The sequence below is a fragment of the Lupinus angustifolius genome, chromosome LG09, assembly GCF_001865875.1.
Source record: "Lupinus angustifolius cultivar Tanjil chromosome LG09, LupAngTanjil_v1.0, whole genome shotgun sequence".
Lineage (NCBI taxonomy): Eukaryota > Viridiplantae > Streptophyta > Magnoliopsida > Fabales > Fabaceae > Lupinus > Lupinus angustifolius.
Window position 1 is genome coordinate 6,891,181 of NC_032017.1, and position 27,919 is coordinate 6,919,099.

General features: G+C 32.1%; 4 protein-coding genes across 5 annotated transcripts; 2 read left to right on the plus strand and 2 right to left on the minus strand.

The window, feature by feature from the left end:
- On the plus strand, positions 1,116–6,143 carry LOC109357066 (UNC93-like protein 3). Its single transcript, XM_019600775.1, has 10 exons — positions 1,116–1,471; positions 2,556–2,719; positions 3,489–3,552; positions 3,639–3,752; positions 3,860–3,904; positions 4,477–4,733; positions 4,820–4,910; positions 5,064–5,176; positions 5,270–5,393; positions 5,714–6,143. Exons 1-10 carry the CDS (start codon positions 1,295–1,297, stop codon positions 5,900–5,902), a joined length of 1,338 nt encoding a protein of 445 aa, XP_019456320.1. The 5' UTR covers positions 1,116–1,294; the 3' UTR covers positions 5,903–6,143.
- On the plus strand, positions 6,656–8,236 carry LOC109357068. Its single transcript, XM_019600778.1, has one exon. The coding sequence runs from the start codon at positions 7,002–7,004 to the stop codon at positions 7,356–7,358; it is 357 nt and encodes a 118-aa protein (XP_019456323.1). The 5' UTR covers positions 6,656–7,001; the 3' UTR covers positions 7,359–8,236.
- Positions 8,088–12,236, minus strand: LOC109357067 (short-chain dehydrogenase TIC 32, chloroplastic-like). The gene is made up of 8 exons (XM_019600777.1): positions 11,939–12,236; positions 10,845–11,076; positions 10,467–10,546; positions 9,898–10,051; positions 9,731–9,809; positions 9,071–9,155; positions 8,915–8,961; positions 8,088–8,419 (listed from the first exon to the last, which is right to left on the minus strand). The coding sequence occupies exons 1-8, from the start codon at positions 12,057–12,059 to the stop codon at positions 8,246–8,248; spliced, it is 972 nt and encodes a 323-aa protein (XP_019456322.1). The 5' UTR covers positions 12,060–12,236; the 3' UTR covers positions 8,088–8,245.
- Positions 17,875–25,560, minus strand: LOC109355770 (cation/H(+) antiporter 20). 2 transcript variants are annotated; one of them, XM_019598979.1, is made up of 5 exons: positions 25,288–25,560; positions 23,680–24,702; positions 19,355–20,308; positions 18,112–18,395; positions 17,875–18,075 (listed from the first exon to the last, which is right to left on the minus strand). In XM_019598979.1, the coding sequence occupies exons 1-5, from the start codon at positions 25,468–25,470 to the stop codon at positions 18,033–18,035; spliced, it is 2,487 nt and encodes an 828-aa protein (XP_019454524.1). In that variant the 5' UTR covers positions 25,471–25,560; the 3' UTR covers positions 17,875–18,032. The 2 variants fall into 2 exon arrangements, with proteins under 2 accessions (XP_019454524.1, XP_019454523.1); XM_019598978.1 differs by having other exon boundaries at positions 17,875–18,395.

Consider the following 27,919-nt stretch of genomic DNA (forward strand, 5'->3'; position numbering starts at 1 on the left):
TTCTGATTTTATTTGCTTATACTTATGTAGCAATTGATTTAGTATGATAGAAATGTTTTGTTATTTTTTAAAGTTAGAGTGGCCAGTGCTGTGAAGTGTTTTGTTATTTTTTGAAGTTAAATCAAAATACATGACGATATGTTTATACAAAATTTCTACCCGAGCATACGCAATGGAGCCGTAGACAATCAAATGAAATCTAATCTACGAAAAAATTTGATCTATGAACAACATCGTTGTGGTAAAGACTGTGATGCCAGAGGAATCATTACTACATGGCATAGAGGAGAGGTCATAAGTGTCCAAACAAAAGCTTTATATTTTATCGGATAATTATTTCATTAGAAATGATATATCCTCTTGGATGTAATTTTTAATAGAAGAATGATTTTATAACTATGTGTCAAGGATAAAGATTAAGTTTCTCATTGACTAAACCATTCTTCATTATGTATACACTACCTAATCAATCTACCACAGAGAGGAATGCTTCCACACATTTTATTATTAAGTATAAGGAAATTAAGTATCAAATATTCGATTTCTATAATTCACACACTTGTTGGGAGAAGTATGTTCTGAATAGAATAACCCTTTACAGATATAAAATAAATTTGTACCTTATAAAATAAATTTAATCTAGTTGAAAATTTGTACCTTATAGATTTCACATATTAAATTTCGTAAGGACTCAAAATTGTTTTGGTAATGCATTTCTATACAAACATTAACACCTTTAAAGTTTATAAAATTAAGGCTAACATATATTTTCTCAAATTTTAGAAGAGGGTAGATAACTAGATTTTGTAATTTATATTTTAAAAGAAGTATTAACATAAAAATATGTATCACCTACTAGTTTTTTTCCCACATTGTATCATTCATCATTTATCTTCAAGCATCATTTACTTTTAAACTTAAATAATTAATACATATGAATGATAAATAATATATTACTAATGTTTTATATACAATCAGATTCGAGTCTTATGAATAGAAAAAATATGCACTAAAAGAGTTAGCCCACATGTGGATGTTAATAGAAAATGACAACAACAATGATTCATGGGAAACAGAAGAATGAAAGGAACTATTCATTGACTCTTATTTCTATATAGAATATTCAGAATCTTCTTTACCATAAAAGCTTCTAACTACATCTTTTTCATACGATTTCGATTCACTAAACTATCATTCAACATTTCTAGGGTTTCTACATTTCTATTCAATGATTTCATAGCTATAAACATTCATTCATTAATTAATTCATCAATTTGGTCGAGAATTAGAACCTATGGCGACTGTAATTGACCGCGACGAAGAGACGCTACTAGTCTCCGATGAATCACCGATTCTTCAATCACCGAAAACTAAGAGTCACACGAAGGATGTTCATATATTGAGCTTGGCATTTCTATTGATCTTTCTAGCTTATGGAGCTGCTCAGAATTTACAAAGCACTCTCAACACTGTTACTTTCTCAACACTTTTATTATTTTATTTTATTTTTCAATTTTATTTTGAACATGAACGTTATTTTAGTTTTTGAAATTATGAGCATATGGCATATTAGTTAATGAATTTAGGAAAATATCATTTTAATCTTAATTTTTTAAATCATATTAGTCCGTGAAAGTATAAGCATTCGTCATAAGAGAAATATGTATGCGTTGTTAGTGTTGATCCACCATTCATATTTGATCATCATTGGCTATTAAATATAAGCAATACAAATGAATCGTGTAGTGACTACATATAAATCTTTACCCGAACAGTGCATAAATATTACAGTCTTTGTCAGATTAGTTCTTGAAATTATAGTCAGTTAGTCAAATAGGTTCCTAGGACATGTTAAATTTCAGGATTAATATGTTTATAATTTCACAGACTAAGTTGGTGTTTTATGACTTATACGTCATAGGTTTATCATGTCATTTTACGCTTATGGGCTAATCTTATTCTGATTCAATCAGCTAGCTTCTCAACTTTGAGTTTTTAGCATCTTGCTTATTAGCTAGTTTACTAGCTTAGTGTGTTTTTGGGTGAGTGTTTGCGAAACCTGATTTTGGTGGAGTTGATTTTGTAAAATTGATTTCGGTTATAATTGAGATTAAGGTGAAGTTGTCCATGTTTGGATGTTTTATTCTAAAATCAACTTCGGTAGGAAGATTCAGTGTAAAAGTTTCAGCTAGAAGTAAAAGTTGCAATTTCTTACTTCCTGCGAACTTGACTTTAGATGTTCCAAGAGTGATTCTATGAAATTGTCAAACATTGTTTACCCCGTCTAAAGTGATTATGGAGGCTTCAAACAGGAAACCAAACATGCACTAAGCTTTCAGATACTTTGTGCCAAACAGTCCAAAACTCGTGTTTATATTTTCCACGGAAAAAAATAGTGGTTTCTTAACATCAGAGATAAAAATGACAAGTCTTCTAATTTGATTGTTTGAGAGCCTAATATGATGGTTTACTTCAAAAAATTAAAATTGTTTCGGCCTTTGGTTTTTGAAGAAGGAAATAGAAGTCTGAAGTTGTGAATTTGTTTTTGATTTCAGGAGGAGGATTTAGGAACAACTTCACTTGGGATATTGTATTTGTCTTTCACGTTTTTCTCTGTGATCGCTTCTTTGGTGGTGCGAAATCTTGGTTCGAAGAATGCTTTAATCATTGGGACAAGTGGTTATTGTTTGTATGTAGCTGCAAACTTGAAGCCAAATTGGTAATCACTGGCTATCTTGTTTAAAATTATCATAAACTCTGATGTTTTCAGAAATTACACTGAATTTGAATAGTTTAGTAAATTCCGCTTACTCTCAAACCTAAGCTTCATAGTTTCTTGGTGTTGGCCAGTTTGTGAATCTTTCATTTCCTTCATTTTGAACTTCCTTGAACAATATGATGGATTGAAGTTTTGGAGATAGAATTGTTAACTTTTTGGCTAATAAGTGTAAGCAGGGTAGAAAAGTTATCAGAAAGGAGTGGTATTTGAAATTTTAGTTGTACAACTTAAAATGGGAAAAAAATGAGTATCTTTGAATTTGAGCTGCAAAAAAATCTCACTAGAAAAGCAGCAGTGCATGAAAATCTGCATTCTTGAAATTAAATTTGATTGAAGTTAACAGCCTTTGAGTTTTAAGAGAGTAACATAAGAATAGCTGAAGGAAGCAGTGCACATATTCTGGTGCAAAGTATGCCCCTAAATCGACAATTTGATTGAATCTTTTTTGAATTATAGATAAAACAGTAGCTATTTTGACTGGTTTTAAATTGAGTTCTCAACAGCTCGTATATTTGTACTTGTATTTTGGGTTTCACGAATGATTTCTTAGTTTTTCTTATGGCTGACCATCATTTATGGTTGTTATTCAAACCTGTTCTTAGTTCCATTTTTATATATGAGCATCATTTTGCTTTACTTTGGGTATGTATGCTGAAATAAAAGTAATTTATTATGCATATCCTTTACCGTTGTACGATTCTTCTTCCAGGTATACACTGGTTCCAGCTTCTTTGTATCTTGGGTTTTGTGCTTCAATAATATGGGTTGGACAGGTACATGTAACATGTCAAAGTTCTGTAGTTCTTTCAAATTGTCATTTGTCACCCGTATCTTTACTAATCTTAGTTTGGCCTGTCAGGGAACATATCTCACTTCCACAGCACGCAGTCATGCTACAGATTACGAATTGCATGAAGGTGCAGTAATTGGTAACTTCAATGGGGAATTCTGGGCTGTTTATGCACTCCACCAGGTGATCATATTATTTTTAAATCGGCTGATCACATTATTGTTTCTGCTTCTTTAAATAAAAGGTACCATTTTAGAATTCAAATTTGATTAATTTTTTGTTTTTTGCAGTTTATTGGAAATCTTATCACATTTGCTCTGCTGAGTGATGGGCAGGTATGTGGTGGTTGGCCTCTGCATTTTGGGAGTTTTCTTCTGTTCTCTATGTTTTAATTGTCAGCTCTTGATGCTTCATTCATTCAAGCTCACCCCTTTCTCTTAGACATTAAGAATGAAGAATTATTAAATATTTTTAGAAGAAAACAATGCTATCTTTGTTATTGACAGAGCCCTTGGTCCAAACTCTGTTGAGTCGATATAGCATTAACTTTTTTATTAAAAAAAGTATTTAACTTGTGATATCTATATATCTATCTAATTATCAGCTTTGTTTTAATTTTGAAACTATTGACATGTAATGGTTTGCCAACAAGTCTGGTGGTGTTCACACTGTAATTTAGCAGTGCTCTGTCGTTTTAAATTTCTAGTATGACATTTGTTTGATATTTAGAAATATTTTCATTTGGATAATATACAAGAGATTTGAAGGAAATGTAGATGGGATCTGGTTTTTTGTTTGCACTCTTCTACAATAAATGCTTATCTCATACTACTAATAGCAAGTTCATATTTTGATTGAAAATATTTCACACATTCTCAGTGTTTGATTTTGCCTCTCATCAATGCAGGCGGGAAGTACCAATGGCACAACTTTATTGTTTATTGTATTCCTTTTCGTCATGTCCTTTGGTGCAATACTAATGTGCTTCTTGAGTAAACGGGCGGGTAATAGTAAGGGAGAAAATGAGCTTTTAGGTGCCGATGCTGGTTTATATGCATCCCTTAAGTCTCTGTCCAGATCACTCACCAGTGCATTGTCTGATGTAAGGATGTTGTTGATCATACCTCTCATAGCATATTCAGGTCTACAACAAGCATTTGTGTGGTAATTTCTTATGAATTATAAGACATTCATTCATCTTCATTATCTTTCAATAATGGTTGTGTTTATGATGAAATTTTCTTTCATAGGGCTGAATTTACCAAGTATGTTGTAACTCCTGCAATTGGTGTTTCTGGTGTGGGTAGCTCAATGGCAGCATATGGAGCTTTTGATGGAATAGTAAGTATGGGAATGCGGAATTGTAGTTCCTTGCCTTTGGTGGTTTGAAGTTACTTGATTGCATCATGCGAATTGTGAGCACCTCTTGTATTGAACCATGCCAATAATGAGCACCTCTTCTTTTATTTGTGTCAATTTCTTTAAATCTATCAGTGTTCTCTGGTTGCTGGTCGGCTCACCTCTGGTCTCACAACTATTACATCGATAGTTTCCTTTGGAGCTTTTGTTCAGGCAATTGTACTTGTCTTACTTCTGTTAAATTTCAGGTCAGCATTAAATACATTTCTTTGACTGAAGTTTATGGACATTATTTCCCCTATATTTCCTTCTTATATCTTTCTTTGACACTCCTGATGCAGCATAACTAGCGGGTGGCTTGGTACTCTATACATACTTCTTTTGGCTGCTTTGTTGGGCATTGGTGATGGAGTTTTGATGACACAGCTCAATGCTTTGCTTGGAATGTTATTTAAGCATGACACGGTATACAAAAAGCTATAAACATCTTTATTTCCCTAAAAATGGATGATAATGTTCAATGCATGTCGCCTCGGTTCTCCATTACTTTATTGAGATCGTTTGTTTGAGTCAGGTTGCTAATTCATGTCACTATGCTCATTACTCCAGTTATAGTTTTCATTCACTATTTCTACGTCTCCCATTGTTGCTCTCATATTGCAAATACCTTTTGGTTCATCCTTTTCTCCATCTTAATTTTCCCAATACCCCTGGTACCTTTTTATTAAGCTTTTTACTTGTAATTAGTTTAATTTGCCACTAAATATTAAGTCTATGTGGTGCAGGAAGGGGCATTTGCACAACTAAAGATATGGCAAAGTGCTACGATTGCTATTGTGTTCTTTTTAGCTCCGCACGTCTCATTCCAGGCCGTGGTTGTGATTACGCTTGTTTCACTATGCTTGGCATTTGGCAGTTTTCTATGGCTAGCTCTCAAGGTGGCGAAGTCATCACCATCCTCCACCAGTGAGTGAATTTAATGTTTCTACAACTGCCACCATGATAGATATTCAAACAGGCTCTCTCTTCTTGCCTGTAACATATTCAATCCGAATGTCGTTATTTTAATTTGAATTCATGTGGCACTCCCTGCAGTTGAATGAGCTGTATAAATTGGGAAATAGATTGTGTGCAGTCACAAAATGATTGCACCAAATCCCAGCCATGAAAAATGGTTTGCTTTGTATCCAAAATAAAATTATATATGTTATAAGTCTAAACTCCAAACTATTGTTTTGCAACTATAGTCACTTTGTCACTATACCCAATCCAATTCCTATAAATTGTGACAACTATAATTTATTAAGCTTAATCAGTAATACTATTCACACGCATAGAATACATTCACATGCCAATAATCTTTTTTTGACTACACCCCTTTTTACACCCTTTGTATATGGCATGAAGGTAAAAAGTGGTGTAATTGAAACTAGTGTTAGATGAACACTATAAAAGTCAATGGCAAAAAGTGATTTTGATGTTTAAGTGAGACACAAATCAATGTGTCAAAAGTTGAAAGTAGAGTTCTACTTGACCCTTGTGGACTATAGTGCGGAAACAACCATATCCCCAACGGGAGCACATCTGCTGTCTCACAGCTTTGTGCCACTTCATGTGTCAGGAAGTGTGATTGGACAAAAAAATATATAATAATTACAATTTTAACTTAAATAATTTTTTCATCCAATCAGAGTTCATGTACATAGAGTGGTACAAAAAGTGGGACAACAGATGTGGTCCCATCACCTACAATATTTAAATTTTCAATGTTGTGGAATTGCTCCCAAATCTTTGGTCTTATCATAAACCGAACCCATAATGCACTCTTTAGTGGCCTAATTCTACACCTCACAACTTTAGTCAGCATAGTAATCATATGACCCTGTAAGTTATGCTCCACTTAAATCCTCATTGGTCCATCATATAACATTTTTCTACACCAACATCTTCATAGGACAGTTGTTATGTTTAGGTTGTTCTGCACCAAATCTCATTGCTGCATTAATGTTCTGTTTATAAAGACAAACACAGTCCGAAACACCAACCATTTCTTCTACCCTCTACCTTCCTTAAATGTCTCTCTGGCTATCTAACTTCATCCGTTTGCACCTCACAACCCCATGGCTTATGCTACTCTATGCTGCCACTTGGATTACACTACTTAGCATCACGGTGGCAGTGGCCACTTTCTCGTTGCAGGTGGCGTTTGTCTCCGCCATCTCCCCTTCATCTTCCTTCTCTCGGAAGTGCAAGGTTGATGGGTCTATTAGAATGCCATTAGATGTTCCCGGAGATATCCTTTGTTTTCCTGCTCATCTGTTCATGGAATCCAAGGTTGATCTAATCGCTCTGCCAGTTTTTGCGGCGGTCATTGTAGCCGCTTCTGCTTGTGTGGTGCGAGCTGTGGGCTTGTGGGATGCAGGAGCATGATCTAACTCGTTGAGATGCACCATTGGTTGTTACTAATCATTTTGGAGTCAGATTTTCAGTAGGATACTTCAATACAGAATTTGTGCTAAACAAATTTATTTCGTTAACCATGGCCTTTGTGAATCCATTCAACTATATTGATACAAATATATTCATAATTAGATACAAGTTTAAGCTATAAAATTGTCTTTTATTCTAATCATATTTCTCAAGCCAGAAATCTCACTTGAAAGTGAAGTTCTACCTGCACATGAGTTATTATATTCTCAATTTTTTCTAAGACACTATTTGATAACAATTTATTATCTACTCATTTCTATTTCGGAAGTGAAAGTCAAGATAAAATAATTACTACTTCTCATTCTAATTATAAGATTTCTTCAATTAAATTACACATACTAAGGAGAAGTTAGTTATTTTTCTTTGATTTTTTTTTTAAAATAATGTAATAAATTATAAATTACAATTTATCCTTTTATCTCCACTGAAAAATTTCACAAATTTACTGTTTCACATTAATGAACAAAGAACAATTAAGAGTGAAAAATAAATATTATCTAGAAAATATAAATTACTCTATAAAATGAGTATATGATAAATATTTTTTTGTTTTTTCACCCTGATATTGGAACCAAACTCTTCTCACTCATCCTTAATTTTTTTAACATTAACATGCAAACAATGTTTGACTGATTTTAAGAAAATGTTGAAAATAGAATAACTCTAAAATAGCATAAAAATAAAGTCATGCATAGAAATAAAATGTTTGGACACATCCTCACAGAACAAGGAATCATAACCGAAACTGTAATGGTTTACTTATGCATTACGAATTTTAAGAAACTTGTGACCACTACTAAGCTTCTGTCCCCAAAGAACAAATGCACTTAAGATTTCGAAATTGAAGTGATCAACTTGTTGCTGAAATCCCAGAGTTTCTTCCCTAACTGTGGGCTTGAGGCAAATGAACTTGGCTTAAACTCATTGCAATCCACAAAGTACTTCCCAGTTACACCTTTCACACTTGGGTGGAGTGCAACATAGCATGTTGTAGCTGCTCCCTGCAAGGTCATACAAAAATATCAACATAACATGGTGAAGTGGGATGTCTTGTTTTTTTGTCTTTGGTTCTATCCCTTTTAACGAAACCAGTGTTTTAAACTGTGGTTACTGTGATTATAATCATTTCTATGCGGATTGCAGTTGCTGGGGAGTGAATTATGTTTTAATTAAAAATATATTTTTGAATTCGATGTGTCTTGAAGTGGCCTAAATGTGGTCCAATGCAATTGCATTGCAGTCTGATACGGCTACATCATTGTGAGTCGGTCACTGCAATATTGCGGCTGCATCATGCAGCCTGCAATTTAATCACTGAATGGAACAAAATATTTTACTTATTAATCTTGTATAAAAAATTTATTTTACAAACTGTTCTGTCCTGTTATAATAGTTTTTTCTTTACCAAATAGGACATATATATTTTATTGTTTTTGCCCTATCAAATGTAACATTTTGCACCTGTATTGGTATCCTAGAAGGATGAATTGAATTACCTGTGGGACATTCTTCCATATGTAAAAGGTGAAGATCTTCAAGCAATCTGCATGAATCATATAATGACATTAGACAAGAAAAGAAAAGAAAAGAAAAGAAGAGAAAAAAGAACTACTTTTATGATCTGTTAGTGAGTTTAAGGAGAATTAACATACACATAAGGTAAGAAGAATGTCTCATGAGAGGAGTCATTATAACTCCTGGGTGAACTGAGTTGGCTGTGATGTTCACACCTTCTTCCTATAAACAAATGTTAGAAACCAAGATTAAGTTAATCCATGCTTGGTATCTCATTGAATTATATGATCATAGGCATTGAGATATGAATCCAACCCATGACATATAATCACACAAATAACCAGCAAAACAATTTGTGGTGATTATCTCTGTCTTTCTCTTAAACCTTGAATCGAAAATTCCGGTTCGAACATTATCTGGTTTGATCACTATTTAATCGAAAATCTATATAGGTGACTGAATTAAACCATGAACTTGAAGCCTCATTAGTCCAATCTTAGGGACTTTGGTAGAGCTGACAAGTGAGTTATTTGAGCTTATGAAACCCAACTTATAACCTTGCTATAACATTTCTTCTTTTTCTTTTTGGCTTATTTCATTAAGTTTATCATATAAGCTTATAAACATAACATCTTTTTAGCTTATTTTAAAAAAGCTTATTGAATGAACACTTAATTATGTTGTTTATCCAAACTTCTAAGGGTGATCTCTTTCATTTATTTATCTACTATAATATAACTAGATAGTAATTTATTTACTGAAACAAATGAAGCCAGAAAAGCATTAGTTTGGTTTACCTGCAGAATCCTAGAAAGTTCATTAGTGTGTAATATATTGGCTAATTTTGATTGTCCATATGCTCTCTTGTTAGTATAACTGAAAAGTTAGTGCAACAGAAAATATGTAAGGTTTCTACATATCAGAATTCATGGGAGAGTTGAAGTGGAATTGAACTGAAACATACCCTTTTCGATCATTGATCTTATCAAATCTAATACCCTTTCTGTAAGTGAAATTATGAGCAATTGATGACAGATTTATGATCCTTCCCTCAATTCCAGTGACTTTTGCAGTTTGTTTCATTTTGTCAAGAAGTAGATTTGTCAAGTGAAAATGGCCTGTGAAGTGAAGGTGTTGAGAGTAGAGAATAGTGTAACCAATTATACTATAATGCTAACACAATAATGTTAAGCATGATTGCTGAGACATTATAGCAACCACAATAGTTGTTCTTAATGGAATAAGAACATTTTTACTCTATTTTCCACTGTGTTATTCTTATTTTCTGACTTTTGTTCTTAGATAAGAACAATTATTGGTGGTTCTTAGCCGAGGGAAAGTGAGGAGAGAGGTAGATGTTGTGGGAAAAAGGTAGATGTTGTGGGACCCAAATAAAAATAAGAATGATGTTTGTCATTGTGAGAAAAAAATAGATGTTGTTCTTATTTCATGAAGCGTCGTAATAAATTATAAAATAATATGTGGGACCCAAATAAGAAAAAAGATGTTGTTTGCGATTGTGGTTGCTCTTACCAAGATGGTTTGTTGCAAACTGCATCTCAATCCCATCCTCTGTGAGGCTGAAAGGGCAGAACATGACTCCAGCATTGTTTCTGAAATGAAAAACCAATGCTTTAGTCAAATATTTGGAATCATCATTTTGATGGAACATTGATTGATCATTGTCTTGTTATTATGTTCATCTTATTTACTACTTTTTGCGTATTTTGTTACCGTTTGTGTTATAAAATGCAAAGTTGTACAAAAGTTGTCGCTCTTGTTTCGTTGTATAACGAACTATTCGACCTTACTCATACTTGTGTTTAAGCATTTTCGTAAACATATTCGCAAATAAAATGAAATGCGCATTAATATTGAAAATGAGATAGAGAGCGAAAAGAGAAAACCGACATTAAGATGTTGAGAGGAAGATCAAGAGCAATGAAGTTGTCCACAAACGATCTAACAGAATTGACTGAGCATAGATCAAGCTTGAGTATGTCTACTCTAGCAGATTGATTCTCCTCAAGTATAAGTTGTCTAGCTTCTTTTGCAGACACCATGTTTCTTACAGCAATGATCACATGTGCCTTTCTAAGAGCCAATACTCTTGCTGTCTCAAATCCAATTCCACTTGCTCCTCCTACATAGTTTTAGAGGCTGCATTATTATTGTCATGCTTTATGCATATATAAATGGGTGGTCCAGTGCATTAGGCTCCTACTTAGTGGAGTCCGAGGAGGGTAGATGTAAGCAACCTTACTTCTTAAAGCGGAGAGGCAGTTTCAGGATTTGAACTCATTCACTAAGCAACAACCTTATTGTTATGTCAGGTTCATTTTATACATAAATGATAGTTTTCGATCGAAAAACAAATAGATTAAGATAGGATGGCTTGGATGACAATCAAAATTAAAATGCAGCTTGAAATCTAAGTCGTCCGATCCTCATCTAATTGCTTGTATTTGTTAAAGTCACAACTTTTCGAAATTACTAAAACGGAAAATATATAAATACGCAAAGTTGTATGCAATAAAAAATGCACATACAACTCAGTGATAAATTTTTTCTTGTTTTACTGTTGAATCTGATTTACTAATCAATTTTATATTCTATCCTACTTGTTCTTGGTTCAAGTCTCAAACAACCTATTTTACTTATAATATATCTAATTTATGTGTATATAAGATAGAGAAGTCATATTATGTATAGAAAACCGAATTTTTTAAATCCAAAAATATATAAAGGAGAATGAATTAAAAAATAAAAAAGAGAAGGCTTAATAGCTTGTCACCCTGGCATGGTTCAAAACCAAAAGTAAACATGAACATGATAACATTATTTAAATGGTTTCCAATGCAAGAGTGAGGATGATATAAGTTAACAAAGAAACATTGATATAACATAAGGTATAAGGAAGAACATGTATATATACCCCTAACAATTCCTATATATATGAAACTTACCAATAAGTAAATACAACAACATTGCAATTAAAAACTAACCTGTGATAATTACAGTGAGGTTGCTAGCATCAATTCCTTCAGTAACTTGCTCTGCAGTTGAAGCTGATCCAAACCCACTTGGACCAACCCTTCCTGTTACCAGTGAAACAATACCCTTCATTCTATAATCACTAGAACACAACCACACTCTGTAGAAAGTTAGAAAGAGTTATAGTTGTGACACAAAATAATCACTTTCTAAGAATATATATATTTATACACACTTATGGGCATGCATGCCAATAGAAAATGAGAATGAATAAGACAGGTCAAGGGAGAAGGTATAGAGCACCAAGAATTGTAGGGTATAGCTTTGGTTGAAGAAAAAGCTTCATCACTATATGTCCCTTTAGTTCATCACTATTTGGTCTCTTTGGTTGGTTAGAAACAAAATTATTTTTGAGCACTCTAATTTTACTCTAGAGTTGGTTGTGAACTTAATTCATCTTTACCCGTGGAACTTTCTTGATGCTGGTATTCCAGGTTTTTTTTCTGTTTTACAGAGTGGATGATGAACCCCTCTAATTATATTCTTAGTTGTATTGATCAATTGTCTTTGTGGATAGCAGTACCACTTGTTCTCCTAATACTTTTTATCTATTTTAATAAATTAATTTGCTGATTAAAAAAAGTAGGCAATATCAACCTAGTTTTTTTTATAAATAAAATCTAAACCCACCCCAACAGAATATAGGTAACATTCATAAATTCTTTCATATTATGGATAAAATGACAAAAAAAAGGTCACAATTCATTCCCCACAACTTCACCTACAAATTCATATTAAAGCTATAATGAATAGAAATATCATATCTCAAAGGGCTATTATAGTCATGTAATATTACATAGGTACTTCACCTATATTAACTCTATTATAGCCACACTGTCATATACCATCATTTCTCTGATCAAACATTCATACCCACCTTCTTCAGTTCACTCAATTTATTCTCATTCATCTCAAACCTCTCACTCTTCTTCCAATGGGGACCTCTCATACACATAATTTCTTGCTTTCTCTTTCACTCATTTTCATTCTTATCATCATGTTATGTTTCAAACCCAAAGTTGAAGGAGCTTCTTCTGCTTTAAACAATAACAAAATCTCTGGCTTTTATGTGTTTGGAGATTCCACTGTAGACCCTGGAAACAACAATTATATTAAGACCACTTTCAAGAGCAACTTTCCACCATATGGTAGAGATTTTCCTAACCAAGTTCCTACAGGAAGGTTTACCAATGGCATGCTTTCCACTGATTACATTGGTAACTATATATATATATATATATATATATATATATATATACATGAAGTTTGGGAAAATTTGTTTATTTGAAATAAAGATTGGGTATTAATTTCTCACAGGTGAAGGTTGCTAATACCTTCAACCACTTGGTACCCTTTATTTATCTCAATCCATGTGAATGAAGATAATGTAAGTCTGAATTCATGGGCACTCAATTCTTTTTAATTCAATCGGCACCTAACTTTAACTACTTATACGTACTTATCTTGAATAAATATTATATTATGAGTTTAGGGAATTTTGGTTTATATTACCCCAATAATATATCACTCGATATATTATTGTTTATGAAAATTAATTATAATAAATAGTACACAAAGTAATATATGGAACATCATGTGCTCCCATATTTTGTTAGTTTATTATTATCTTATTTTCAGTGGCGATTTTACCTGTATATGATGAAACAAAATATATAAATTAGTTGCCGCATACTTTTATATTTTGTTATGATTCCAAGAAATCATTGCAGTGGACTCATTATTAGGCTGAATGAAGATCAGATGTTTAGTCATATTATATTTCGAATCTTTTGAAAGTTGTTACCTACTTTAAAAAATAAAATAACAAAATTCCAACTTTTTATCTTAGTTATTTATTCTATGGACATATAATGATTTAGATCTATTCATTAATTTAAACATTGAATTTTCCTAGAATTAAGAGTTAGGATGAAGAATAACTCTTAAAATAAATAAATCTCTCCTAAATAATATTTTTAAATGAGATACAATTAGTTTAGGATTCAGGATATGAAATTTTGTAACATAGGATCATGTTACTTATGAGGCCAATTGCATACACCCCAATAATAATATTTTCCCCCTCCTTATCATGCAATTAATTATATGCAACACGATTATTATTTTTAATATTTGCTTCAAAGTTACATTTCGGGTTACATTCTGCCATCTATCCTGATGTACAATATAAGTAACCAATATATAATGGGAAAACTACAAGACATTTTCAAAAATAAAATTTAGTTTTTTTGTGTCTCCCAAAAAAATTAAAATGGATAAAAGGGCGAATATACTATCTAATTTTAAATGTTTCAGTTTTAAAATTACGAATAATTTATATTTTTAAAATTACATTGTATTATCTCTGAATTAAATTTATTATTATTGATCATAATAAAATTTATCATATTAATTGTCTAAAACTAAATTTACTATTACCACCCATTATAAATTATACATCTTCTATTTTTATAAATTTTAGTATCCAATAAAGTGTATAAATTCTATTTTAAAATTATATAATATATATATATATATATATAATTTTTATTTTTGTTAGTATAACTTAAAATAATAAATTATTTAATTAAAAAATAGGTTGACATCATTCAACCAAAATTTGAAGAAATGATTTGAATAGTTTGAGAAAAATGAATTTTACTCTATCACTGAAAAAAAAAACTTTCGAATAATACAAAAGAAGATATTATATACTTACAAAAAAAAATTTATGCACTAACAATGTACGAGTTTTATACAATGTCATTATATGATTAATTATTTGTGTTTTATCATTATTAACTCTGAAAAAGTAATACAAATAAATAGTAGATAATGTACTGACATAAATATTTACATTAACAATACAAATACCAAAGTTGTTTCAAATGGTAAGAAATATGAAAAGAAACTTTTCTATGCATGAAACCAAACTTATCAGAAATAAATAGTGAAGGAAACTTTCACTATTCGAACCACACAATGAACCAAAATAATGGGGGGTTGGTTTGTTTTGATAGCCCTACATATATAGGGTTATGTACATGGACCACATTTCTGAGTAAACCTAAATTTTTTTATCATTGCAACATGCGTTGTAACTTATTTCAGTTGTGGCTACTATTCATTGCTCTTTGACCTACTCAATATATGAATATGACTCAGATCTACTCAAAAGTTATTAAGCTTTAGAACCCTTTTGATTATTACATTGCTATTTTTTTCTCACACTTTTCTAATAAATGAAGAGATGATTCACTATTCAACAATGTAACCAAATCAAAGCATTGTAATAGTCTGAGTATAAAACTATATATAGATATGTTTTGTTGTATCATTACATCATATATACAAAATGATCTTGAAGTATTATTGCATATGGTTGTGAGGAAAAGACTCTTTAACTGTTTTGATTTAAGATTTCTATGCAATGTATTCAATCAAGCATAGTGCAACTTTACTTGTTTAGTTGTGGATGTGGATTTTGCACAATCTCCTCATATAATACGCTACAAAATAAAATAAAAATCATGAAATGAAAATCTCAACTACCAACTTACCTTCCACCAAGTAATTGTTCAAAGGGTTAGATAAAGCTAGATCTTCATGTATCCTACAAGGTCAAAAGTTGATGTTAGGTTCATGAAAATAACATTTGTTGAGAGAATCAATCAACATATTCTGAATGTGATCAATTTCTCACCCGAAAGATAAATAATACTTTAATAAGGACTTACAAGAAAAACTTACTTTTGACATAATTGAAATTTTGATAATTTTCTTCAAAAAAAAATATATTTTATTTTTATCTTTCACTTCTAATAATAATTAACATTTTGAGCTTCCTAGACTTGGTTATATGTTATGGTAGCTTGTTACATGCATCTAGTATGTTATCTACATAGTTGTATTCGAATGAAGATCGTCTGTCCCTAGGTTCATGTCCCAAAAAACATCAACATGAACAAGCCATCTACTAGCTACCCATTAATTGGATCCATCACTAGGACCACTTTTTCCACCTTAATCAGGAACATTGTGACCTTCATGCCAATAAAGTATCCCCTTTCCATCCTTCAATTCCTATGTAATATCTTAATCTTCTATTTTATTATCATTTTATGTTCCTCTAAATAGAACATACAAAAGTTAAGGAACTAGCAACCTTAACAATGTTGGCTATGTAAGAGAAGAAATAGGACAAATCCCCTAACTTCATACCCAATATATATCCTTTATTTAGTTAACATAATTGATTCAATTATCAAATTTTATTTATTTTAATAATCAACACTTTAATTTGGAATTAGAACCAAGTATCTCATCAGGGATTCTACAAAAATAAAATAGGGCAAGCTCATTCTCACAAATTCCTGTGTTTTATTCAACCCTTTAGGGATCTTGCAAATGTTAATGGTAATGATGTTTAAAAGCTGGTTTTAATGTGCAAACTTCAACTCCCTATACAATTAATGTCTATCATAATTTCGTAAGGTAATGTGTCAGGCATATGATGTTTAAATCAATTTATCATAGAAAAGGACTGAAAGGTGGATATGTACCTTCTTAGTAAGATTGAAGTAGAGCTCATGGCTTAAGATTTGAAGTTAATTTGAGAGTATATCATGAGTAGAAATTCTCTCTTATTATTAAAAAATCGTTAACTTTTTTTTCTCCTCATATTTCAATACTAAAGGGTCTGGAGAGGACCCAAACCCTAGCATCACTTACTTCATATGTCACATGAATTATATTTTTAGGTGCAATCTATTTTTTAATTAAGTTGTAAATAATGAACTTTGTGAGGTTCTAATTAGTTTTTTTATAATCTTATTTCTTCGATGAAATAGATTTGGCAATGAAGTTTAGAAATAATTTCTATTCAATTATTGCAAATGCTCTTCATAGGTAAGTGGTAAACACAATAACATGGACATTTTCTACCATGCAACTTGGAAAACAGTCCAACAATGGTTGTTAACATCTTTGATATGACTGTTGGAAATGTCATACACTAATGTTTCACAAGCTAAACAACTTACAAATAAGTCTTATTTTTATTACCTACATTGTTCTTATAATTATAAACAATTAATAATCTTACCTAGTTAACTATTAAACAAGCAAATAAGGCAAAGCCTGCTCCAATAAAGGACTACCAAAACCTACCAGATTCTCGTTTTCGTTTCGTTCACCACTAATCGCGTGGGTCCTTCCCTCTAAGGTGGAACGCTCTCTTATCGATAATTTTTTACATTCCACAACTTCGATAGATTGCTTAGCCCCATTTATCTTCAGCACAAGAGCGCTCGATCAGTGAGTTATTACGCACTCTTTCAAGTGTGGCTACTTCTAGGCAAACCTCATGCCTGTCTCTACACCCCTTCCTCCATGGTCTAATGGTTAAGGCATGGGAGTTTAAGAAATAGAGTAAAGAAGATTGTGGGTTCGAGCCTCACCCATAATGAATTTAAAAAAATAAAAAGGGAGTTAAGGTGGTTTGATGGTTAGGGGTGGAATGAAGGAGATTGAGGATTTGAGTTTCGCTCGTAATAAATACTAACATACTAACAATTTTCCCGATAAAAAAAATCAAAACCCACCCGCAAATACTACTTCATTAAACTTTTAGCAAAAGCCACAAGCAACGAACAAAATCAGCTCCTAAAAAAAGATAGGCACAACCCATGGACAAAGCCAGGTACACCAAATTCTATACAAGAAACATTTTATTTATCAACACAAAATAACTTATAATTACGTACAAAATCTCAACCACTAATATTATCGTTAACCACAACATAAGCATCACTATATTAATTACTAATACCCCCTTAAATGATGCTAGTTAGGAGTAACATTTTGGTGTAACATGTATGTGCTTTAATTTCATCAAATAGTAATATTCTCGAAGTCTTTTACTATGTACAACTTTCCCTTTATACATACTATAAAAAGTATTAGAAAAAAGAGCTTGAGAATATTATTTTCCATGCATATTGCTAACATGATTTTTCTTACCAAAATAAAATAACATGAATATTATTACACTGCATTATCATTGCCTTTAGCATGAGATAAATCTTCATGAACTTTGCATAAGGGTGCTTCATCTGCCAATTCCACATCGTGTTGTTGGATCATGAGCACTGATGATACTACACCATTGCCTGATGATGTAAGGATGTCTCCTATAGGGCCTAACTCGGCATGCTCCGCCTGTCTCTCCGCCAATTCGGCCACCGATATCGACGGAAACCTACCCTTACCAACTATTATGAGATCATAGTCCCCACTTTTCCCTATTGATAAAACCTCTTCCACAACATTACTACTCTCTTTCTCAATGTATCCCACCATGCTATCCCATTTGATATGAAACTCTCCCATTGCATTCTCATCTAGCTCCTACAATTCGTTGTTTAAAATTATAAAAATAGGGTTAGATTAATAAACAATTTGTTCAACATCACTAATATAAGAATGTAGCTTCTTGAATATCGAATATCGAATATCAAAAAAAAATATATATATATATATATATATATATGTATGTGTGCGCGCCCTAACATTTGAAGTATATAACAAAATTATAATAGAAAGATGATGTTATATAATGAGTTAAGAATATTTTTGAGCTTATCTCTTATTATATAAGCACTTTGGCATGTTTGAGCAAACAAGTTAAGCACTTATTCACAAAGTTGTTTACAAATAAGTTAAAAGTAACTTATTTTCGTAAGCTTAGTGGATAAACTTATTGAAATGTTACAAGTGAATGTTCAAAAGTTTATTCTCATAAACCCAATTAAACTGTCTACAAAACAAGGAAATATTATAAATGAGAGAACAATTCAACTTTTCATTAGGTCTTCTAAATGCCCCATAAAGCAGAAGTTTGAAAGAGCTAATAAAAAATTGACTTTCTTATAAGTTTTTTTATAGTTTACTTCACTAAACTTATCACTTAACCTTTCATGTGTCATATGTGTTTAATTAAGATACCATGTACATATTAAATAATGGTGACTGTAATATCTATCTGATTTATACACGGTCATTATATTATCCGTCATCTATTTGCATTAGTTTTTTTGAATAGTCAATGCATGAAAAATGGATAATGCAATAACATTGTATAAAACTCAGAATCACATCTATTGTCCAACTTTTTGTACCACTTCATGCACCATCAATTCTGATTGGTTGAAAAGAATTATTGAAGTTAAAATTGTAATTATTAAAAAATTTACCGACCAATTATATCTCCTGACATATAGAGTGACACAAAATAGTGGGACAACAGATGTACACCCATAAAACTCATGGACGGTAATTGTAACATAATCAGCATAAGTAAATTTTACCTTCTCTTGTTTGGTGTTGATTTTAGCTTTTGAAAAGCTATAGCTTTTTTCACTTGTTGTAGAAGCTTCAGGGCTTAACAACACAGCATTGATACCATTCACTCCTTCTTTCTCAACGAACCTTATAACTGTTACTCTAACTGCTGGATGTTCAGCCATTCTTTCTCCCAATTTCAATGCTTCACGATCATCAGGCCCACCAAAAAACATAACACAAACCCGTTGGGCCCCAGAAACATTCGGGCCTGGAGTGTGGGACCCATTACCATACCCACGATCCACAAGCACAGCAACAGAACAAGGTGCATTTTTCAGCACCCTTTGGTTCACCCCTCTCCATCCATGGCCCACATTCTCCAACACTTCATGGGCTTTACCACTATCATCCTCATCAACTTCCATTCTCCATTGCTTGTGAAATAGTAAAACGATCATCGTCACCCTCTTCTCTTCCGCCACGTGGCATATGTCCTCGTGCATTGTGGAAAGAGACGAGATCGCGGTCGTGGGCCGGACCGAGACCCGACCTAGTTGACTGTAGGTCTGAAAGGCTCCTGAGAGCCTATCGCGCCACTCGCCGCGATTGGCCCGATTAAAAAAGGGAAAGCCGTTTTTGCGGGCCCGTTGGGCTAAGATTATAGAAGAGGAGCGTTCGGTAAGTTCAACGAGGTGCATGATGAAGAGTTTTAGGAGGGACTTTTTTGTACTACGAGTTGACTCTATGAGACTGATGATGGAGGGGACATTGCCAGGACCATAGACGCAAGCTAGGACTCGAAGCGGATCGGCATGGGCATCATGCTTAGAGCTGGAAGAGAGGTCACCTAGCTTGCGGTTGGTCTTGGCAATTGCGCCACGAGCTGGTTTGTATATGGTCATCACTGTTGGGGTTGTGATGAAGGTGGTGAAGAGAGCCATAAGCACTAAAATTGCAAAAATTTCATCGTTCAATACCTGTAAAATAAAAACATGCTATTGAATGTTATGAATGATAATGGCATAGTGAAATAGTAGCAAACAAGTTATTAATTAATATTTATTATTAGACAAAATTATATTGAGTTGGTATAGAGGTAAAATTATAGTAATCATATTGAGAATCTAGCAGAGTCTTACACTACTAGACTAACATCTTATTGGTTATGATCATCTAAGTGTAAACATGCAATATAATTTGTGGTTCCATTTTCTAATATTTTGATTCTTCCTTTTTCTTTATGGTTTTGCATCAAAAAGATTTATTGTCCAATGCTATTAAGTAATTTCACATCGATCAATGTTCAGTTTTTATTCCGTATTAAAATTGGGGGAATATTAGGATTGTCCTTAAAGACACTGGCTAAGGAATCAATAAAAGATGATGTGTTTATAGGAAAATTGTGAAGTTAATATATTGAAAATTTGGTTTCCAAGTTTTGCAACAAAGACTTGCCTTTTTTTTTGTACACAACTCTTAAAATTATGCTTAAGTTAATTAATACACTTCTATCATTTTAGACATCAAAGTCAACATGATGAGTTATAAAAATCCAAATAAAAACTATCAGGCACGTATCATTTGCTAAGGAATATTTTTAATATTCTTAGAGGAAGAATTTTTCTTCTTCAAAAAGATGGTTAAACTAACAATTCTACTTAGACTTCACTCCTTATTCTATTCGAGATTGTTGTTTTGATACTCTAGTCAAAATCTTTATGATGGAAAATAATACATGCAGACAAACTTGTCTCACAATCTTTAAGGAGAACATGTTTGAGTAGTTTGATGAATGGTTTCCATTAATGGCCTCACATGTTCATTCTTATTACCAGCTCATAATTCTACATATCAACCTTATAAAGCTTAAATAACATATATTTATCCCCCACTACTTAAGGAATATATATATGATGTTACAGATTTTATCCTGTATATTATTTCGCACCAATGAAAATACGATAGATGGATGTCTCACAGTCTTTTATTATTATTATTGTTTTTGTTTCATTATCATTAGTATATGATATCGGATGAGACAATATATAAGTCATGGTACTCTTAAAATTAAAAGATGGCCTTTAAGGCTTTGGTATATATTGTTGGTCATGGAAATTATTAGAAGGACAAAGATCTAGATTATAAGGTAAAAGCTATAAGCTAATCTAATTGTCAAATGAATTGGATTTCACCCCACAATTCTAATTGTAATAATTACATTCAAGAAAGTGGAGGAAATGACTCAATGGGCACTTGTTCATCTTAGGTCTAGATGAATGTAGGCAAATCTGAGTCTAAGAATTTTGTCAACAAAAAATTTAAAATAATTAACTTTAACTTTTATGAGATTGATGGATTCCACAGAAACATGTACATGTACACCATCCTACCATAGAAGTAAATATAATAGTTTTTTTGTAGACAAATGACAAATAATTATATATATTATATAATATTTATCATTGGAGGGATATATTGATTTCTATTCAACTTGCCTAAATATGACATGATTGAAAATACTAGAGTAAATGGTTGGCCATAGAAGCACCTATCTTTGAGAGTGTTCTATTATATATATTCGACCAATTAGAATATTATTAGTTGTTTTTAAATTTTTATTTTTATTCACATAATAAAATTTATTGGTTCGAGATCTAGAAACATAATTTTCTCAATCATATAGAATACAAGTATTATATGTGAACAATTAAAAATGCTTACCTTAAAACCTGTACATTGACTCGTAACTTATGATAAAGACACACTATTCATTAATAGTAGGTGGTCACCAATGGTGTCAGAGAAAACTTGACCTTTACTTAGTAAAATCGTTTTTTCAACTCCACTATATAAATATTCATATTGAACACCGCCTTTGACATTTGTGTTCATTTACTTCGTTTTAGAATTTAGTTTTAAGGATGAAATGATGAGATAATGAAATAATGTTTTATTATTAATCATCTCTGCTCATAAAGTATTGATATATGATTTATTTATTCTGATTGTTTTATTTAGATATATTGTTTTGTCTCCAAATTGAACTAGTCATTGTTTAATAAAACTATCTTGTGTAGTATATTTCTATGAAACTATCCTAACTTTCTAATAAATGCCTTCATTTATAATTTATAATTCTATCTTGTAGTATGTCAATTAATTCAAAGTAACATTTTCATCTACTCTATATTGGGTTTAGTTTTTGTTGACATTTTGCAGTCCAATATTCAAGTATCATATAACATTATAAATCTTTTTAATGGGAACATCTTAATATGAATATAATGTTCTTACTCATTATTATGATATTAATTATGTTGTTGTCTTTGATATAGAAATTTTTTAATGTATGCAAGAGTTGTTTGTTTATTTATATTAACATGGTTATTGGAAGAAAGTTTAGGACTTTTAACATGTCTTTATAGAATAAGGTTGTGACATTATTAATATGAAGCATGTAAACTTGTCATTTTAATGTGTATTAGATTTAATATTTTAGTCATGTTTATGAGTTTTAAAATGCATATATAGAGTTCCAATCTTTTATGAAAAATCAGTCCAAACTGAACCAAATCATATATAGTATTTGAATTAGATGTCTTAATGTAAACAAAATATATCAGACCGCAAATTAATTATATATTTGGATTTAACCATTTTTTTTTTTTGCCTAAAAACTAATTCAAACTCACCAGGAACACCTCTAATATGCCTAACACATATACGAGTAAATCAAGTTATAGAATTATCTGCTAAAAGGGTGACACAAGAGTAGATAAAAGAAAGATGGACTTTTTGATTTGAAAATCTCAACCATCGTTGAAGACCAATGATACTTGCTTGAAGGATTATGTTGGATAGACTATCGTGTAAAATAAATTTAACAAACCGGAATGTATTGTTAATGGGCATGATCTACAATATAACTTGTGTAATGCTTAACACGAATGAGTGGATCATATTTTTTTCTTGCACTTCTCTTATCTAGTGTGGCAACCAATCTAGAGATGGATTAGTTTTGAACTCTTGCTCCCTTTATATGAAAATACTTAGGTTATGTTGCTACAATGTTTCATTTTTTTTTTGTACATTCAATGTTTCATTTAAGATAATTGATTTTATATTATCTATAAGAAAAAGATTAACTGACTTCAACTTTTATCAACCAGGTGTGTCTCCCATTAAATTTTCAACAACAATTCTGTTCTATTTTATTAAATAAAGTTAAAGTAAAGCATTAAAGAATTATTACGTGAAACATAAATGAACTCACGAAAGCATTGAAAAATAATCACAGAAAACAAGAACAAAAACAAAAACAAAATATTTATTAAAGTAGAAGCAATACCTTTTTCTCTTTTCCAATATTGAGTACAATGAGTTCCACCAATCCTTTTGTATTCATCAGCACGCCAAGTGTCAATGACTCTCTCGCCGGAATCTTACATATCATCGCCACCGCAAACGTCCCTATTATCTTCCCCGCGCACGCCGTCGTCACCACTAGCACCAACAACCCCCACGCTTCGCCGCCGTGAATTTTTGCCACGTTAGTTTTCAACCCACTAGAAGCAAAGTAAAGTGGTAATAGTAAACCTGAAACAAAGTCTTCAATTCTTTCTATTAACCGTTCCGCAAAATTACCCTTTGGAATTGTTAACCCGAAAACGAAAGCTCCGAAAATTGAATGGATCCCGATTAAATCAGTCATGAAACCTGAAACCATTACTCCGGCTAATGTTAAACATATATAAGCTTCGTCTACCGCATCGTTTTCATGTGAGCATCGTCGTCCGACTTGTTTCATAGCGGGTCGGATGACGACCATCATGAAAATGACGAAAGCAAGGCCGCATAGTAAGACCCATATTGAAACTAATGGGCTTTTATGGGTTTTGTTGTCGCTGTCGCCTGATAGGGCAACAGCGAGGGCTAATAGGATCCAGGCTGCGATGTCGTTAAATGCGGCCGCGGCCATTGCAGTTTCTCCCACGCGCGTGGTGAGGAGCTTGAGCTCGGCTAGGATACGGGCGAGTACGGGGAATGCTGTGATGGAAAGCGCGACGCCCATGAAGACGATGAATTGTGCGAAGCCGACTTTGTCGGCACCGTGGACGGTTTTGCGGAGGGTGATGGCGACGCCGATGCCGCAAATGAATGGGAGGGAGATTCCGGCGACAGCAATGCTGAATGCTCTCTTGCCGCTACGGCGAATTGAGTTCAAGTCGAGTTCGAGGCCAACGAGGAAGAGGAAGAAGAGAAGGCCTATGCTTGCGACGGATTCAAGAATTGGAGTGCTCCATGATGGGAAAATGCGTTGCATGTAGGTATCGTTCCTTCCAAAAGCTGAAGGACCTAATAGAATTCCACCCTACACATAAATTCAACACTCTCACTTCTACATTACAAACACAAAACCTTCTAAACTTATTTTGTCATATAACATTATTTCAATATAACGACTTCAACATGCTCTTCACACAAGAATCAATGTTTAAAATTGTATTTGAGGTGAGAGGTATGCTTATTCTGATCATAGTCATTATAACCGAAGGGTGCCTCAATTCCTTGTCTCCAGCTAATCAAAATGTTTAAAAAAAAATAAAAAATTTCTTTTCTATTCATATAACAATATTTGATTGGCCACTAAAGAGAATAAGAAAGTCTTAGTTTGTTGTTTGCAAGTTGGATTTTGGAAGAAAAAGAAAGTAAAGATAAGGGCTTGTAACTATGAAATACACTTTTGAAGTAACTACTAAGCATTTTCTTTTCGTTTATTCCCCTCCAACATTCAACTCATACATAAACCATTTAAGACATGTAATCTCTGTTCACTATAACATCTCATATGACATCACAGTTATGGGCTGGTGGGATTGCGGGATCACCACAACCAGAATATTGCAGCCAACTTCCGTTATCTCGGATAAATAAAGGTAAGAGAAAGAGAACGTACGACAATTTCAGCAATAACTTTGGGTTGGCGGAGAGGTTTGAAGAGAAAAGCAAGGAAGCGGCTAACAACAAGAATCAAGGTGGTTTGAACTATGAGAAGTGGGAAAGCATAGTCCAAGGGATTATCACCTTGCCAGACACCATTTGAGGATGTTTTGATGGATGTTATGTTGAACTGACCCATATGTTTTAATCCCTGTGAATATTAATAAGGATATAGGTTTTTTTTTGTGGGTGCTACTTAATACAATACAGAATTTATGCAATCTCTGTGAGAAAGTGTCCTAAATATTTATGGATGGATGGATAGGATTGTTAGGGGTATTTATAGAGGAGATCAAGAGAAACACACACGTGTGCTTCACGTTCTCAACTTCTAGGTTCCTGCTGAATGGATGCATATTTGACTTTTGAGTGCTTGTTTGTTTTGTTCAATGGAAAAGGATCTCTCCTCACAAATTGTAAATCAAATACTATCATTACGTTTGTTTAATGGTATAAGGTCCTATTGGATTTTTAAGATTGAATGTTCGATTTCTGAAAGTGATACTTATTGAGAGGGGCAATCGTCAACTTTGAAATTGATTAATTTCTTAACAAAAAATATAGGAATATCCTTAGTAATACCAAAAAATTGTATATCAAATCATATTTATCTCAAACCAATGATATTCAAGTAAACACATACAAAATAATGAATATTTAATTAACATGGTATGTTTTCAATGATATGATATATGGTTTGATATGCAATTTGAGACAACATATCATTGTCCATTATTCAATTATTACTACCAACAAGTGTTGGTTCAAGTGGTACATGTTTGATTCCCTTTAAGCAAAGTTTCGGATTTGAGTCTTGTGAATGAAAAAAATACTCGTTGAGAAAGTTAATCTCACATGTCTTTGAATGTTCTCAGCTCGAACATGATTGACTCCAGTACGATAATACATGTGAGAAACTAAAAAAATTACTATTAATAACTCGAATGAGCTGGAGAGGGAAGTTCGTGAAATAGCCCAAAAAATATAATAAACACTAAATTTATATCCTTTTATTTAAAGTGAGTGTACACTTTTACCCATAAAACTCAAGGAAAAAAAAAATTCCTATGGAGATGAGTCTTCTCAACTAAAGTGGCTATCATGTGAGACATACCCCATGTCCTAATAATCTGTTAAGGTAGAAATTTATAAAATTTAAGTTGAGAATTTTTTGTATTGAAATTAAATTGAGTGTATTTTTGGGTTTCAGTTGTAGTTTAGATTATCACCTGATGTCCTTGCATTGTGAAATGTGAATAGGTAAAAGTAATCAAATTTATATACTTAACTTGTCAACTTAGTTTAATATCTTCATATTAATATGATTGATTTAAAATATGTCTCTTGAATATAATTTAGTTTTATGTATCTTTAATTCTTTGAATTTTCTATGCATAATAACATCTTCATCATTGGTGAGTCAGTACCAAATAGTTTGGATTCAAATAGATAATCATGTCAAAATATTATACAACTTAGTTCATAGCCTTCATTCATCATCATCCAAATTGACCAAACCACATAAAACCACAACCTTCGCCATATTTTACTCCCCTTATCAACTTTCCAATACGAATCATGAAGGATCAAGGAAGTAGTGACAGATTGGGAAATAATTAAAGGAAGCTTCAACCAAACATAAAATTCAGACCACACATGACACAATTGCAAGAGAGAAATAAATGATCAAGGTCTTCATGATACCTTAAGCAAATAGCACATAACAATTCATCCTCCCGTAACTTGATTATATATTTTTTTAAATATTGATATTTCTAATACTAAAGGTAACTTAATTTTGGACAATTTTTTAGCTAGCCATTTAGGCATGTTCTCCTTTTTCATTTATAAGCATAGTGGTTGTAAATGGCAGAAGAACATGGAAGGAATAACATCCATGTGATTTATTACTAGAAATAATTAGGCCATGATGGAAAGCATGTAATTCTAAGTTATATTGGAATCAATTATTAAGTTATTTAAGTCACTTCTTCTATTTTTATATGCATCCAAGATCCTCCAACTTACATTAGAATTTTTATTTCCTTCAAAGGGATAGAGATCATGAAAAAGATGATATTTTGCATTTTTATACTTTGTCCTTGTTGGTTCACCTTGTCAACTTTATTAAAAAAATATCTCATTCATTCTAATATTCATTCAGTCACTTTGCATACTGACAGATAAATAAATTTTATTACAAAAAAAAACTAATTAAGCCCAATTTTAGGTTGAACAAAGTTAGATGTTAAAGAAATTCATATTATATACTTTTGTTAATCTAATCCATATAATCACTGGGTTAGTGGAGTAGACCCCATGAAGTTTACATATTTTGACAATTTTAATCTATAATTGATTATAAATTTATAACCATGCTCTTTTAGATATAATGATATTAACAACAAAATTGAATAAATGATAAATAATAAAAATAAAAATATTTGCTATAGATTGAACTAGGCATAATTCTTATTATTGACTTTTAAATAAAAATAATACAAATAAATGATAAATAATATATTAACTTTATATATATAAATTTGTATACTGTCATTGCATATATATTGTAACGATTGAATTAACCG